Here is a 17682-nt window from a genome sequence, read left to right as displayed (position 1 = left end):
TCTATTTGATAGATGTGCATATTTGAGAATGATATTTTTTTGTGTAATGGTCTTGACAAACTGACTACCATGGTCCATTTTCAAATTAGTAACTTCTACTTGTGATAAAACTTTCAAATAAACAAAAACGGTCGCTTAAGAGAACGATCACCATAGTGACCCTTTCTTCAAAATTTGGGAACCCTTTGACGTAAATATATTAGAGGTAAATTTATTTGCTAACTAATAGCTGTGGAAAAACTACTCAGCTCATATAACACGCCCTAATGGAACGGTCTAAATCGTTGAAAGTCCCCAAACCAGACAACAATAACAAAAATGGCGTTTACCAAAATATCAGATACGAGACAGCTGTAAGGTCACATTTCCAGTAAATTGTTACAAAATCAAATAAATATCAGAGGTATCTTCAACACTTCAGTATTAAGGAACCCTTACAAAATATATTTTGGGGTTTCGTACCTAAAGGGTGAGAATGGAACCCTTTTAATAAGGCACCGTGTCTACTTCTCTAGTCGTAAGATTATTTATCATATTTTTTTTGAAATTTATATGTTGTCAAATCTGTTTTTTTTTTTCAAAAAACTTAGATCGAGTATCGAAATGAGTAAAAAAGTATTAAAATACACATCGCATGTTGACATTTTCTGAATAAAAACACGTGACATTTATTTTTTATGTGCTTATACTACTAAAACCATGCGCGGAAAAAATTACTCTTATCTAATCGAAAACACGTGAATCACGATTATAAACATTAAAAAATGTACGTAAAGAAAATATTATATTGGTAATAAAATAAAACTATTATTGAATTAATTTGTCACGAATTAAGTGTTTGTAATTGTTTTTCCACTTTAAATACCTGGATTCGATTTTCAATTGCCAGTCCACTTGCTTGAAGATGGGTGCCAAACGCCGGGATCTGTTTTTATTAATACTACTATTGGGCATTTTGACCAGTAGAGCAGGTATGTAATGGCTACATTAATTAAGTACATATTAAAATCTATCAAAATATTCTGTGTGGTCCTTAATTTTAAGAAGAATATTGTGAGTCAACCTTTAAAGGTCGATAACGCTGTCGTGGACTATTCTAGAAGTGATACACAGCATGCACATTGCACACAACTTCTTCTCCTTTTTGTAACACACTTCATAGCTGCTGTGCTCCTACACAGTAACCTTCTTTGCTATCTAACGCTGAAAGAATCTTTCAAATCAGCAAAAATAACTCAGAACAAACATACAAATGTCGTGCACAGAGATACCCAGACTCAGAACAAGCATTTGCGGATCATACAAATATTTGTCCTACGCGGGGATCGAACCCGCGATACGACACGCACAGCGGGTTTGGCGTGGTGACCTCAACAACTCGGCTTTCCGTGCAGGGGCGTTCAAACTTATTAGTATGTAGACTAATGTCGTTGTAAATATTATAGATGCTGCTGGATTAATGGATGGACCTAGCTCAATTATATCACAGGCAACAGGCATGGCAGGCGGTAAGTACATATTGCACTGTTTTACTTAACTTGAACTATTTTATTTTCTCCAACATTCATAACTAACACTTGTAGTTACATTTAGATTGTAGTATAATAATTAAACATTAAAATGAATCATTAATTTCTTTGTTCCAACTTCATGCATAATCAGATTATTCAAGGCAGTAGTTGTAATTATGTACTTTTTTTTTTACTTCTGATGAAAAAATCTAAATGGTTCGATTGACGATTTTATTGTAATGAGTGCGATAGTGCGATAGTCCGAGCACTCATTACGTAAAATCGGAATAGTCCCTCTGCCACCAGGCTGTATCTTGTGAACCGTTAACAGCTGAAAGTTGAAATTTTCACCGGTGACGTATTTCTGTCATAACAATTAAACAATAAAAATAAAAAACGATGTTAAGTAGTAATAAATTTTTGGGTGACAAATAAATTGACCCACAAATTTATTTGTATTTTAGGATTTTGTTGAATATTAAGTTTGGTTTAAATATAACAGGGCTCATGGGGAAGGGTGGACCTACCGGGATGCTGGATCAGCTAGGCGGTAAGTACCTAAATACTGCATGTTAACTGTGGATATTTAGTTTTTTTTCCTCCAAAAGTCGAAAGTAACACTTATAATGATTAAGTTTAGAGATCCATAACTATAATGCATTCTATACTGTATCAACAAAATGAAATGAAATCATTTATTCTGCAAATAGGATTTATAATCTCTTTTACATGTATTTTTTTGAGAACGCTAGAGTTGACATTTAGTATCTGACTACCCGGAGAAGAAATGTCTATCTATCTGTATTCGTATTACCTAATAATAATATAAATGTTGTTTTGAATATTTCAGGTCTGGGTGGAATTATGGGAGATGGAGGACCTATGAAATATCTGTCCATGGTCAAGGGCTTAGCAGGCGGCGGTAAGTACATATTGCATTTTCACTATGGCCCTTTTAAATATTTCTATTGCAGTCAAAACCAAAACTTTTATTTACTTTCTTCGCACTTCGCCAGGCCATTAGGCACAGAACATAAGAAACATATTATGAAATTATCAGTTCTGTATTTTATCAGATAGTTATTGATATATGTAATACCCAGTATGATTGAACCAACATCAGATATCCACTTTCCCGATTGTTCAAAGTTTAGACTGTTCCGAACACTCGTGCTTGCAACAGTGCCTACACTTCGAGTAGGATGTTTCGTAATTCGAATATATCGCAGGCTGTGTCAATATTCAAGTGCACACGATAGCTAATTACAAACCGATAATTTAAAATTATTACAATTATTAAATTACAATTCTTACCTCACTAGGATATTCCTAATTATTATTTCCTCCAATCATCTCCAATAAATTATATATTATTTAAATATATATTATTTTTAACTATCCCCTATTCCCTACATGGTTCCTTAATTTAGAATTTTGTAAGAAATAATAATGGTTGTTTTGAATATAACAGATTTGGGTGGAATTATGGGAGGTGGTGGGCCTATGAAATATCTGTCCATGGTCAAGGACTTAGCAGGCGGCGGTAAGTACATACTGCATGTTACCTATATATGGACTTTATATCTCTCTCTCTCTCTGATCGTCAGAACCACCACTTGTGACAGTAGTTTACTCTACTGTGCTTGTGATTCAATTCAGATTTTACAATTAGGTACCTATCATTGATAAGGAGATCAAACTGCCTGAGGAAATAATGGTAATTGTGCAATCATAAGTGTATTTGTTTGACTTACTGGGCTCTACTTCAACACATTTTTAACTTAAGGATGTTATTAAATGATGAACCGGGTTCGAGTTGCGAACCCGCTTCAGCTCATGATTATGGAATGCGGTTGAGTCCGATACTATTCGGAAAAATCCGTTAAATACGCGTGATTAGACAGTTGCGTCATTTAAAAATGAATCGTCTTCACTATAGTTGCTAGAATAATAAATAAATTGTTCAATTTCTATAATTTCAGGATTACCCGGTCTCGGCGGCGGTGGTGGCAGTAAGTATATACTGCAATTCTTAGTTGAGGTTCCAATACCCATACAGTTACAACAGTATTACTAAGACTCTGATGTCTGTCCGACAGTCAGTTGAGATTTTTTCAAATGATTAATTTTGGTTGTGTCAAGAAAGAACAACTAAACTGCTAAGTTTCGGTCCGATTTTTTTTGCATATATTTTTTTAGCCTATTTGTAGGAAACCGTCAGTGTCGCAAGTGTAACTCGCATTCGACCGGTTTATTTCAATTGTATACACCAAAGTGAGCGTACTTTTGTATACCCACAACGAATAAACATTGTATCCACATTGACAGAGATGTGAAATTGACGAGGGTAGTATATTCAATCAAGGGACCTACTATGTGCGCACTCAATGCGAGTTCTCCAATTGTTTCGCGTTCCATTGTTTGATATATATAACAATTAATGCTTGAATTTAGTTCAGGCAAAGCTATGTGAATCGTTCGAATTGATTCAAAAACTATAACATAATTCTTTCACTCGTGTTCAGATAAAAATAATCTCTACTTCAATGTACATTTCTAAGGTCAATGGTACTCATTGTACCGTAGTATATTTTCTTTATCTACTTCATCTGTTCCATACTATGTTCGGGATATATACGTAATACCTAGTATGGTTGGACAAACTTTGGTACCCACTTCCCCGATTCCTCGAAGTTTTAGACTGTTGCGAACACACGTGCTTCCATTAGGACCCTCGGGTTACGAAATTCGATAGTACATTTACGTCTGATACAAAGATTAGATAATTGATCCAATTCTTATTACAATAGGAAAATAAATAGATCTTATAACATTCTCTTTTGACATCACTAAACCTGAAGTACATGAAGTCATGGTATAGTATTTGTCAATTTAGTAGGTAGATAAATAGGATAATGCTGATGGATAAATAGGTGGGCCAAGCTTACAGTGAGTAAAAAGTGAGAATACAAGAGTTTAGGCAGTCCAAATATTCGACCACTATCCCCATTAGTTGACTTTTAAAGCAAACTTTGACCAACAACTGGGTAGAAGGGATTGAGTTCTTTTAAAACCCCTCACGGGACACAGTCGAAAAATACTACCAAATGGTAATATTTTTAGAACTCCCGTTTCAAATTCAAGGATCAACCTACAAAATAAAAACCGTATAAAAACCAAAGATGCCAACATCCCGGTATAAGTAAAGCTTCTTAATAAGTAGGTCATTTCCTTCACTCATTCCGCTTAATCAAAGCTCCACCGCCTCCGTTTTGCGGCTAATAGAATCGGAAAACCATCAGCGGATGCGCCTTGCCAGATTAAAGGTTGTGCTAACTAAGTTATGGACAATGTTAGAAACCCCAATCATTTTGCACTTGAAACTGTAGGTACTAACTTTTGTTTCAGAATCGGGCTTATTTGGAATCGGTCGTTAATGCTGTGGAGCAATCAGCAAACTGGATTTTTTGTGCAGTTAAGTCTGTGAAGTTTGAAATGTAGTTTCCTGTCATTAGTATTAAAGGATTGTGTCTCATGCGAAGCTTTTTACATTCAACAATAAATTATTTTTGCACAATAGTACTTAAATCACTGTATTTGATCTCACAACGACGCTAAATTTTAAGTTTGAGATATTGTAAAAATAAATTAAAACTTTTAAAACGAAACCCAAGGGAAAAATATATTTTAAATACAAACGTTTTTCATTTAATCCTAACATTTAGTCACCAAAAATTCAAATAACAAGATTCCTATTGTTTAGAAACCCTGTCTGCTTTAATCAGCTCTCAATAACCTTTTCGCTTGGATGTCTATTGAATATTTAATTTCAAAAGAGGTTTTTCTCGCCACTTTTCGATCGGTTATGATAGCATACATTTCACCACACAATGCCTACTCTCTCGAAGTATTGCCGACTGTCAAAGCCACGTTCTCATAATTCAATCGCTTTGTGCAGCAGATTGCAGTACTTTATACGGCTATCAATCACTGAGGGAGACAGGTAAATAAAAATAAACTTAGTGAACGTATCGTAGGCGAAGGCTTGGGATATTTTGATTTATTGTGACTTTCATATTAATTATTTATGAGTAAAATGATTGCTTTGGAAAAGTCAATTGTAGAAATATTATGTTCAGCTTGCGTCTGAAACCTGCGCAAATTACTGTTAAAAAAATCTATTAAATCCTAATCAATTACTTATTGTTTTATTGATTTGAAGTGGCATAAAATTCTCCATGACAAGACTTGTCAACAATATAGGGGAAATTATAAGCAGCTAATCCCATATTTAAGTGATTTTTCGAATGAAATTTAATTTTTCAAAATAAAATGTTTCATGTTTGTCTACTTTTACTTAGCTACAAACATTTAACCACTCAAATGCACTTTAATAAACTATAGTTTTATGCGTACTTTTAAATAATCTATCACTCCTACACAAACTTCTTCGTTCATTATAATTAGTGACAATGAAATCCAATAAAGTGTACTGCGGCCATATTGCCTAGTGTCACATATGTACATCACACACACAAGGATCTCATAACTCAGTGCTTCGTGCAACAGATTACTGATGTGATGGTAAGCAGAGAACAGACATATTGTTGTTAGTAATTACTGAATGGGGATTAAACGGGGCTCACGTTTTATGAGAACTGAGCTTTAGATGTACATGACTGTAATACGTAAAGTAAGTATTCATTTATGGAACTATGCTGGTAACGCTTAATTCTTGTCCCCATTTGGTTTAGGTGTGTCATTTATGTCTGAGGGCCTACTATCATCTCTCTTTCCGAATGGTTTTCGTGTGTTTAGTTGATTGTTCATCAAGATTCCTTTTTTTCTTAGGAATTGATTGAAGTTTTGTGTTAAATAAGAAGATCCAAGATCTAGCATGAAATAGAGAAGGATGGAAAGTATTTACCCGACAAGAGCTAATATTATAAATGATACAACGGCATGCCTGATTTCCCAGAATCGCCTGACTAGTTTGACCAGCAACCACACTACTGCTTCGGCTCATGATTTAGGACTTCGGTTGAGTCTGAAACTAGTGAGGCGATCCCGATAAATACCCATGAGCAAATTGTTGTATCAATAAATTATCCTTACGAAAGATAACTATTTTGCTATATGACCTTTCATTAGGCTACAGAATAAACCCAATGATTACAAAATACTTGTTTTTTTGACATTTATTTTATTGTGAACTTAGAAAATGTTATAGCAATGACTTCATAGTAGCGAGTTTTCAATATTGCCTTCACATAAATTCAAGGCACTCAATTTTTTACGACTTTATTATGTTTTCATTACTGTCATGGACCCCATACATCTAATACAATATCACTCAATACAAGTATAAGTACTTTACCATTAAGAGTGGCCAAAGATATCAAGTAACAAACTCAATCTAGAACCGGCTTGACCACACAATATCGTCTTACGTTGAGTGTCAATCAATTACGTCACATTAACTCTAACGAAAAAAAATATAAAGCCATAAAACTCTTTTATGCAAGTAAAATATGACAGAGAAGCAAAAACACCTGAAAGATACGAAGGCGCATAAACTATCCTGAATACTTTGTTTACACAGATAATAAAAACTACAAAATATGACCCTCTCACCGCGGATTCGCAAATGTTTGTCGACACCCAAATATGCACATTCTATTTTTAGACTGACATAAATTTCTCTACCCCACCCTTGTAGATTTATAGGGTAACAACTATACAATTTTCCGGGGCATGGGCAACGGTACTCTTTTTGCTTATGAATCCATTTATCACAGGTACGGGAACAAAGTGCTTCAAGTTGTTTCGCATATACAAGAGTGCTTCGCATACTTCGGACGGTGTAACTTGGTAAATTATTACCTGAGAATTTTGGATGATGATGCAGTTGTAAAATTATTTCACGATTCAAGACAACATCACACAGTAAAGACACAAAGGCAATTAGTAACTGAAATTGTCTGCTACTGTTGACTGGTTGGTCCTCCAATTTCACAGAAGATTAGATAGACAGTGACTCTATGTAAAATACTGTGTTCAGCAGAATCCGAACGCTGACCTCTACATAAATTGGTTGGTGTGGAAGCAGACAGGTTTAATCAAACCGACATCCAGAACAAGAAATCTGATCGAAACAAGTTGTAATTTCAGAAATTCCAAACGACCTTTGAATACTTTTAAACATCAAATACTACAAATTAGGTCATGTATTTTCAAAATATATTTTTACTTGTACCCAATCATGTTTCAATTCTTTTTTTTAGTATAACAAAACTCCTTCAGTAGTAAACCCTTTCTTAGTAACTCAGCAGTTAATAAATACTCTGTACGTCGACTAATTTAGGCTCATATCAGGCAAAGGCAATCAATCACAATGCCGCCTGCTAATGACGCACACCCCATAACATAACTTATTAATTACTAGACGTGTTACTGCTGTATAGTAGAGCTAAATGAATCCTCAATTTATACAAATAGGAAACTGTTAAATTGATATTGGAATTTCAGGAATTTTGGAAAAGGAAACAAAAGGCAGATGTTTAGAAAAAAGGAGGTTGTCGTGTTGTGGGTTTGGGAAATATTTCTTCCCGGTAATGAAACGAAAACGATTAGATAAAAGGATATAAAATAATTGGAACATTTAGAACTTTCAACCAAAATAAGTGGTGTAAAATCGGTTTCTCATTTAATGAAATTGTTTCGGTACGATTTTTGTGCAAATTGAACGGGAAATCCGAGACGATCATTTTAATTTAAATTTAATTAGGATAAAGTTCGTCCTTCTTCAATGTCAAAGAAAACATAGTGGATTTCCAGTTAGGAAATGCAATTGTACTTTTGTACATACAAAACAATGTTGGTGAAAATTCTTACCAAAAGTACGTCAACATTGAAATATTTTATACTTTTATTAATAAAAAAGCCGTCGGATCTCGCCAATTTATTTTATTTACAAACACAAAAGTCACGGCCAGCTAGCTGAAAAAAAATCAATTGATCCAAATGTTTGAAACACGATTGATTCTGCCCTGGCTTTTAACAAAACAAGTAGGTACTCTCCCTGAATCGTTTCATAATCCCGAAAAGCTTTGTGAAGGTTTATTTGGAATTATTTTTTTGCTGACGGTGCCTATTTACATATTTTAATTGTGAGTGTTAGCTTTTAGAAAGCCTTAGATGAGAATTGTTGATTTACGAATTATTGATGCTGGGCACCATTTTTCCCTTTTTGTAGCGATTAGTATGTTTTAATTTGTCTGAAACGGGTTTTAGACCTTTGCGGTTCAACCGACTTAGGGCAAAACGTACCTAATATGTCGTTATATGTAAATTTTTGCGTAAATATTTGAACGGAATGGTTATAAATAGTTTAAAAATCAATTTTGACTCAGATAAAGTAATAAAGTGTCTTTAACAAAGTTATGTTCTTTTTTCTATTATACAACTGATAAAGGAACAAATGAAGAAAATGTCATGAGGAAACCGGGTCCCCAGATATAGTAAAAAATAAATAAATTGCCAACCCTGCTCAATGAGCTAGCGAGATGGTGAGCAATGTTCATACATCCCCAGCCAATGAAAAGGCCTGTGCCAAGATAGAACTACAAGCTCACAGTATAAGCTTTAACGATACTAACTGAAGCAACCAACATGCACCTCTACCACGACAAATATGAAAAATCATCCAACCATCCCAACTCCCAAAAATAATCCCGGATAGCCATAAAAACTTTAAAGTAATCCAAGCTTGGCGATCCATTAAAAGTCCGGCTGCCGACATTTAAATCTATCGGTACCAGAAACAAAGTTAATTAGTGAGAGGCGGGAACCAATAAGTCTGGTTTTTAAATTGCCTTCTAGATTCAACCTGAGGTAGGTATTCAATCGTTTTGAGTACTTTGAGTGCTCTTGAAAGCAATCGCTATTCCTTTTATCCTGATTTTAGGTTGAATGTGATTGTTTTATTAATTGAAAAATGGTTTTTTGGTGGTTAGTCGCTCTTTCTAACTCATAAATGGTGTCGTGTGACTATAATGAAAAAGGAGAGCAGATGTCTTTTTTTAACTTCTGCATACGTTCACTTCCCTTCATCAAATTGCTATCAAATAATTTCCTTAGTTAATTGTGTTCGATGAAAAAATCTATCTTCTATCCCTGTTAGGGCTTTTACGAATTAAGAATTTCAATTCTCTGCATACATTAATGGCCATCATCATACATTAATTAAAACATACTAACCGATGCCATTTCCCCTATATTTAATTCCAGCATATTTCTCATCCAGCCTCTTTTTAAGCCAGTAAATCAGATCACAAACTTTATTACACAATCCGAGTCAGCAAAGCCCAGACTGAGACTCTCACCACTCTACGTCAAATCCAGTTAGTTCTTGAAATCGCAGTAATGTAATACAAGGATGCTCTGGTATAGACATTTGTGATAGACGAACTGACTCTTATAACTTGGCCACGGGTAGAGAACGTTAAAAATTTAAAAAGTTTAAATGAAAACTTTAAGTTTGCTTGGAAAATCTTTTTGAACTAAACAGCTGCCAAAAAGCATAATTTTAAACATATACTAATTCTTGTCATCATTTTTCCAGTTTATCCCTCCAGAGACGTCCAAATAGGGAATACTCATATCCATAGATTAACCTTAAATTTTTTCAACTATGCTTGCAACTACACAATGAGTATTTTTTTTTTGTATTGAAACCTTAAGCTCGAATGCTCATCAAGCTATAAGATTGTAAGCTATAGTGAGTCAGTTCAGGCTTAAAATAAAAGTCTCATCTATTCCACCAACTCTCTTTCATAAGTAAATTAACAAAAACACTAAGGAAACAAAACAAAAATGAATCAAACTCGGTTTAGAAAGTTAAACTCGTACTATTATATCTATTCTTACCTTATTCTTCTTAGTTAACAGAGGGGCTGGAAGTGACATAAGCTGTCAACTCGAGCTTTAAATAGTCAAGGCTAGACTGAATATTAGGTTAGGATTTTAGTTCAAAGAGATACGGTTTTAAGTCTGGGTAGAATGTGAAGAGGGTTTTTGCAGCGCATGTTAAAACGCTTTTTGATTTATTAATTGATCGTTTAACGAAAGTGGTTACGACTTCTCACATTATTTTTTTTGTCGCAACGGACAATGAATAATTTTAATAAATAGGAACGTAAGTAAATATAAAATTGAATAATAATTTCAAGTTCAATAGGCTTAAGAAACTAAACGTATTTGCAAACGAAATTGGTCGACCAATTATCACCGTAACAACGTTGCTTAGCCGCGATCTTTATTTTTGTTCTTATCGGCAACAAAAAAGTACATTATCTGTGCAAATTCAACTGTCTGTGAAGGTTCATCTCTCACGGTTGATAAGATCCAGCCTCGTGATAGACGGACAGACAGCGTACTGTATTTCACCCTTTGAGTACCAAACCCAAATAGGTATGGGAATATATTTGTTTTTGGCCATTCATAACAAATAAAGTCTAATAGTTATTATATTTTTCTAATGGCTCACAGAGGATAACAAATATAAGTCAATGTTCGTCTGAGTATCGACTATCCATCGTGTGTGCATAAAACGAATTAAACCTGTCTTTTCCGATGAGCGATGCCATTTTTGATCGTCATGCACTCGCAAATTGATGAATTATGCATGAGTTACGCCCAACTGAGTATGACACTTCAAATTTATATGAATTTAAGGTTATAGCATAAGTGCTCCTTTTATTTTCAATTTGTGATGTTATGATATTAACAAGAGTTATGTTGACTTAACAAATAAATTGAAATAGAAGTACACTTCTTCCCAAAATTTGTTTTACATTTCATTATTTGTGTATACCTCTATGAACTGGTTTACATCAAATGAGTTCGCAATAATCCGACAGCCGACTTGAATACAAAACGGTGGTTATGTATTAAGTACCACTTCTGTAGGGCCGACCATCGGGGATTCAAATTCATCAAAATTTTCTTTTAAATTCTCTGATTGTTTAGCATACGAATTAGCAATGTTTGAAAGAAAATGTATGGCCCAAAAGTGTAATAAACCTATTAATACATAATTTAATATTTTTCCTATTTTAGTGATAATGAGACTGTTCAAATCATATCTATAAATAAAAAAACAAATCGAATCATTCTTACATCTTTATTAGTTCTCATTCACCTCATTTCTTTAGTGAAAAGAAGACTAAGTTAAATGTTGAACCAAAAAACGTAGGTTTTAATCAGGATCACAAAACTATTTTCGAAAACAACCGGACTGCTTAATCTTGAGCTAACACCTAGGTTCATACCTGAAAAAACACCTAGGTTTTACCGTACATAACTCAGTCAATTTTCAAACGCCTTCCTAAAAAGGCAGACAATTTCCTACACAAAGCAATGTTGAAACTGGATCTCCTAAAATCGGGAGTCTACAAAAATAGGATCGACGTCGACGAGACGAGAGCGATACGGGAACGACACGCGATAGAACGTTTTACAATCCTACTCGTATATCGGTTTTATGTCGACACGAATTGTCATGGATTTTAGGAAATAAGTCTTCATGGAGGCGGCATTCCCATATTTTAGTAAGTGGCTAAGCTGCAACTGCTCAAGTAGCTCGATCACGGTTGAAGCTACGCTTGGTACGTTCGGTGCATGGATGGGTGACCATGTAAGTAATGTTAAATTGTGGCGCCCGGTTGTTTATAACACATCTTTATCCCAAGTTATTCTAATGTCGACAGAAACTATAAACCATTTTATCGGGTAACTTGGAAAATATCTTGACGTGATTTCACCTCCTTTAAAGTTCAATAATAATTTGAACAATTATTCAATTTTCTGGCTTATAATGAATGGTTCAAAATCAGAAGAAAATTTTATAATAAATTAAACTCAGACTTTCCACTTAAGTAGTAAGAAACTTAACGTCAACAATAACTCATACTTACACCTTGCGCTTATCAGACGACGCTTAACCCACTGGGATAGAACAAGTCAAAACAAGTATTAAATAACTATGAAGTTTTAAACCTATTATCCACACATAGACTTTTAACTTTTGCTACGTCTTAACGGCTGAAGAAGTCATGAATATATTGTAATTTATTAGCTTTAAGAAAACTTTTTGGTAGTATTCAAAGATTAAAAGTTTTCATATCAGATATTATGACGATCATAATATCTTCGTTATTTGCTTTTTGATTAGCTTGGCCAAATCAAATGTCGGACAAAGAAACGCTCCAAACACACCATAAATCCAGATGCAGGTTTCAATCCATTTGCCTCTATGCTGACCATAATTTTCTACTCTACATTAGCCTAAAACATTATTTTGTTATATTACTAACTTTTTTACGCTCCATACCTCAAAAGGAAAGAAAGTGCCCTTACTCCTTAGCCCTATTACCATATATTTTAAGGTTGACTTAACCCTCATAAATAAAAGGAGTTCTCTACAAATATAACATAGAGCAGAAGACTACGTAACAGTCAAACAATTATAAGTCGAACAAGGACTAAAGATGGAACTACACAGTACCTCCCCTTTGGATGTACAAATATTTACGAGCAAAGTTCACAGGTAGGCCGATTACTGGGAATAATCCACAACCTCGAAGCTTACCAAACATCCATTAGAGAAATAATTAGGTGCGATATGACCTTGTTATGTTGTTACATGAAACTTTGGAAGATCTTAGGATATAGGAAAATTATTGTCCTGTTTCCAAGAGCGTTTAACAGAAATTTTAGGATCGTCATTACGAAGGGTGAAGGTAAGTTGTAAGATCACTCGACGTGATGTAATCAAGAGTCTTACCGTCATTTATTTAAAGGCTGTTTTTCTTTAAAACCGTTTTGGTAATTGAAAAATTTTATAAGATAAACATTAACTAAATGTAAGCCAACATTACTCGAGACCTATTTAATAACCAACTTTATCCAACAACGTATGTTAGGACATTTCCCAAAAAAAGTTTTTGCAAATCCCAAAGCGGCTTATCAACTTCTTATTTGATCCTTGACAGCGTCCCTCGACCGCCGGGAATTCGATTAAAACACAACCAGTTTAACTTTTAAAACCTTTCCGACATTTCGCACCCAGGAGCCCATGTACAATGTACATACGTCGTAAATGTAATGGAAAACCAACGGCGATGGCATAAACGAGCGGTGTGGTTCACGCCTTTGTGTTACTATAGCACATTAAACAGCATTTGGGTCTGTTTTAGTTCGATTGACCGGGAAATTCGATGGGCTGTGTATTTGTTTCGTGGAAAGTAATTTTGCCTGTGGTTATGGCCTTATTGCCTTTGGCTAATGTTTGAATGTATTTTTACCCGGTCTGAGGCAAAAATTAAGCGGGATAGAATTTAAAGAATAGCAGTAAGATAAGGCGAGCCGGTATTACATGGTATTCCAAAGAAACATGGTATTTTCAAGTACATAAGTCACCATGATCTGCAGTCAAACATATTACCTTAGAATATTCGCATAATATGGATTTATATCTGTCATGGACCGCGTCCGCGATCGTTATTCTATAAACAAAAAAATATTTATTAATGATTTAGTTACAAAATGAAACATTACGATTATAATACGAGTGAACCTTAAAGATTTGAACATAAAATAAAAACAATTACTCTAAATAGCTCAAAAGCCGAACATGCGTTATTAAAGACATTAGTGGTAGTAAAAATACTGGAGCGTAGAGCGCGGCCGTCACGTTCTCAACGAAGCAAGGAGGTACGAATACACCTTGAAATACTATGTAGGTAGAATACACCTATAGCCAATCCTTACAGTTCAAGAAAGAAAAGTTCATATTTTCTTATGCGCGTGGTAAAAATTTAAACTAAATCGATTGGAAACATTTTGAAACATGATGAAAAACGATACTAGCGCCACTGCCAACGGCATAGATAAGTTTGCATACAATACAACTATAGCCAATCCTTATAGTTCAAGGAAGAAAAGTGCAAAATTACGAATACACGTGGTGAAAATTAGAACTAAATCGATTGGAAACATTTTAAATTAGAAACGCATATTTTCCTTAGATTAAAAGGTCACTAGCGCCACTGCCAACAGCATAGATAAGTTTGCAGAATTACATATAATTATTGAAGTATTTGTTTACGACGAACGTGCTCTTGTCTATAGAAGCCTAATATTATTATGGTGTAGTAACAGTTAGTGCCAAATACTGCTTGGCTCTAACTAATCACGTTTGGCATTGAATAGATAATAATATGCTAAAGTATTTTGTTTACGGATTTCTGATGAATTCTGAGCAATGAAAATTGTTTTAGTCTCGGCAGAATTTTTACTAGTTTGTAATGCTAGTTATTATAACTGGTTTAATTAAAATTCTCTATCACATGTCACGCTAGTGCGTGCATCATATTAATTGACAAAAAAAAAACTGAAATTAGAGATTAACAATCAACGTACATTTATTATTAAGTGTTATCAAAAATCAATTGTGTTACAAAACACGTTAAACGTTGCTATAAATCAAAAACAGATTTTTTATTCCATTTAAAAATAGCTCTCGAAAATATGATGTCGAAAAAAGTGAATTACGTAAATCGTATTTGGACGGTCTGAAACTCGCTTAGGATATTTATAAATTAAATAAGTTTCGAATTCAACGCGACCGGCGGCCATTTTAACAATTCTTCGTTACGTATTCGTGTAATTTGTGCAATTATTCATAAGTTGACTAACGATTTGAGCGATTGCACTCATTACCCTCGGAATTTGTGCAGCACCAGATTATACATTGTGATTGTTCAATGTGCTGCCAAACAATACGAGTGCCAACTTTGTGTTGTTATAACCCATATATGTGTTATTAACACGTGAAACAAATGTCTTCTTATTTCAAGATAAACGCTTAAGAGCAACAAGCTTGTCCGAGTTCCTTTTACAGAGCAGTTTTTCACTATAATTTATTAATATTATGTGAGTGGAATTCGACTAAAATAAATTAATTTTGCGGTTAACAATAAGTGAATCGTTTTATTCCGAAATAAAGTGAACTAAAAAAATATTTTTTGACGGAAAACAAAATTAAAAAAAAAATACTGGCCAGTTTGTATTATATTAAGACCGTTCAAGAGTTGTGACTGACAATAAAAAGTTCAAGGCTGGGCCACAGATAATAAATAACAATACTGACTCGTATTAAATTGTATTAAGACCTTTTTAATATTACCCACCATAACAGGATAAACCTTTTACGGGCCCCGGGCGTTTTTTTGCTTGTTAGGTAGAACTTCAATTTTGAACCGGCGAAGATCTTTTATCTTTTGTTCAAACTTTTCTTTTAAACGACTCTGTTACAGAAGGCGTACTGCCAGCTTTTCAAATTATTGTAGTTGTATGAAAGGGATGGCACTCTACGCCGTTTAATGCTCCGTCTCGTTTTCGCAACTGAAATAGTACCTATTTCTCAAAGAGATAGTAATAGATGAGATTGTTACCATTTATTCAGTTGTACCCTTCTATTCAATGAGAATGTTTGTTCTTCCATATTCAATTTGTATTTACCTCTATTCTCTATTTAACGTCACATACAAGGTGAACGCGTGAACTGTGAAATACGGTTTTACAGATCTGAAAAATGTGTATAAGAAATAAATCTCTTAGTAACGCAGAGAACAAATAAATATTGTCTAACATATTGCATAGGTAAAACACGCTAGACGCTAAGCACGCTAAAAAAATAGCTTTCGATATTTTTATACATTGATACTTACTTGTTGGACCGTAAAACCTTAAAGTTTATATTCGAAAAACCATAAAATAAAATCGAAAATATTTTATTTCTAATGCAGATACAACTTACGATCAAATAACTATCGAATACATTCCAATTACGAACTTCAGAAGATGCTGAAATGTAAAATTAGTGTTTATATTTAATTAGGTAGAAACTTGGTACTAGTTATATCAACCCGTGTTAACATTAATGAACCATTGTTATAAAGGACAATAGGAGAATTGTATGTGGAAATGGAAACACAGGAGTTACCCTGTTACGGAGATTTCGCACTATTTCAGATTATCGCGTCGGTACAATTGAAAACTGGGAACATGACTGAATATTACGAATGTTTTGGGATGATTACTTAGAAATTGCTTCTTAGTAAACTATAATTATAACAAAATGTTAAAGTTTAATATTATAAAATAATATATTAATAATTTGATATGTTTCGGGTAAAAAGTAACATTAAAACTTTGGCGAAAGACTTTTTTGAAATTTTCTTACTATGACTTGTCAAATAACTATGGATTCTTAATGTATGGAGTTTCACCGTATAGGTACTCAATGTCGTAATTGAAAAATGTATTTTTAATATATTATGATAAAATTATTTTTTTCATAAAATGTTATGTATTTGTATAAATAAATAAACAGCACGTATTTGTAACAAACACTACATTACGACTCATTACAAAAGTGACTCCAAAACTAAACTAACTTCCAAATATGATGACCATCGCATTTAGAAGACCCGATGCAATACTTTTCAATGAAATACGTTACAAAGCAAGTGTTACATCGTTGAGCAACGACGGACTGAATGTGCCTTCAAGCATTTTTGGACTCTACTATTCTGATGCAAGCTTCAATGCAATGGTATTTACAAAATTCTCTGCACCTGTACTTTCACAATAGAGTTTTTGAGTGACCGTCTTTGGAAGTAATTGGCCTGAAGCGTAGTCCTTTATAGTTTAAAATTGGAAGAGATCGGATTTTTATCCTTTTTTGAAATACATGTCCAGGATGATATACACGAAAAAGATATCAGTCTTGAAGGATTTCAGTAAAAAGATCGGCAAATATTAAGTGATCACATTTAAGAGCTTAAACCTGAAAACATACTCTCTATTTACATCTATTTGAAATTGACATCATTTTTAATCGCTACAAGTATGTAAACGTCAATCGATACGAACAGGACAAAAACACATAAAAACATATTAAACAAACACTACAAAATCTCAACATTTCCACAATAAATTGAAAAGCAAAAATAACTTTTCGATTTTCACACAAGAAAACCAAATCGAACAATGACAATACGAAACTCTATACATAGGATATTCAATCACATTCCAATGTAGAAAC

General features: G+C 33.8%; 1 protein-coding gene across 2 annotated transcripts; it reads left to right on the top strand.

The window, feature by feature from the left end:
• Positions 1-842: 842 nt before the first annotated feature.
• LOC113497501 (uncharacterized PE-PGRS family protein PE_PGRS46-like) lies at positions 843-5433 on the top strand. Of its 2 annotated transcripts, XM_026877070.1 has the most exons (7): positions 843-971; positions 1446-1508; positions 2014-2061; positions 2362-2433; positions 2983-3054; positions 3494-3523; positions 4920-5433. In XM_026877070.1, the coding sequence occupies exons 1-7, from the start codon at positions 905-907 to the stop codon at positions 4946-4948; spliced, it is 381 nt and encodes a 126-aa protein (XP_026732871.1). In that variant the 5' UTR covers positions 843-904; the 3' UTR covers positions 4949-5433. The 2 variants fall into 2 exon arrangements, with proteins under 2 accessions (XP_026732871.1, XP_026732870.1); XM_026877069.1 differs by lacking the exons at positions 2983-3054; positions 3494-3523; positions 4920-5433 and having other exon boundaries at positions 2362-2692.
• Positions 5434-17682: the final 12249 nt, after the last annotated feature.

Source organism: Trichoplusia ni, chromosome 9, assembly GCF_003590095.1.
Source record: "Trichoplusia ni isolate ovarian cell line Hi5 chromosome 9, tn1, whole genome shotgun sequence".
Taxonomy (NCBI): Eukaryota; Metazoa; Arthropoda; class Insecta; order Lepidoptera; family Noctuidae; genus Trichoplusia; species Trichoplusia ni.
The sequence above is the reverse complement of the archived record's forward strand: the minus strand, read 5'-3'. Positions and strand labels throughout refer to the sequence as shown.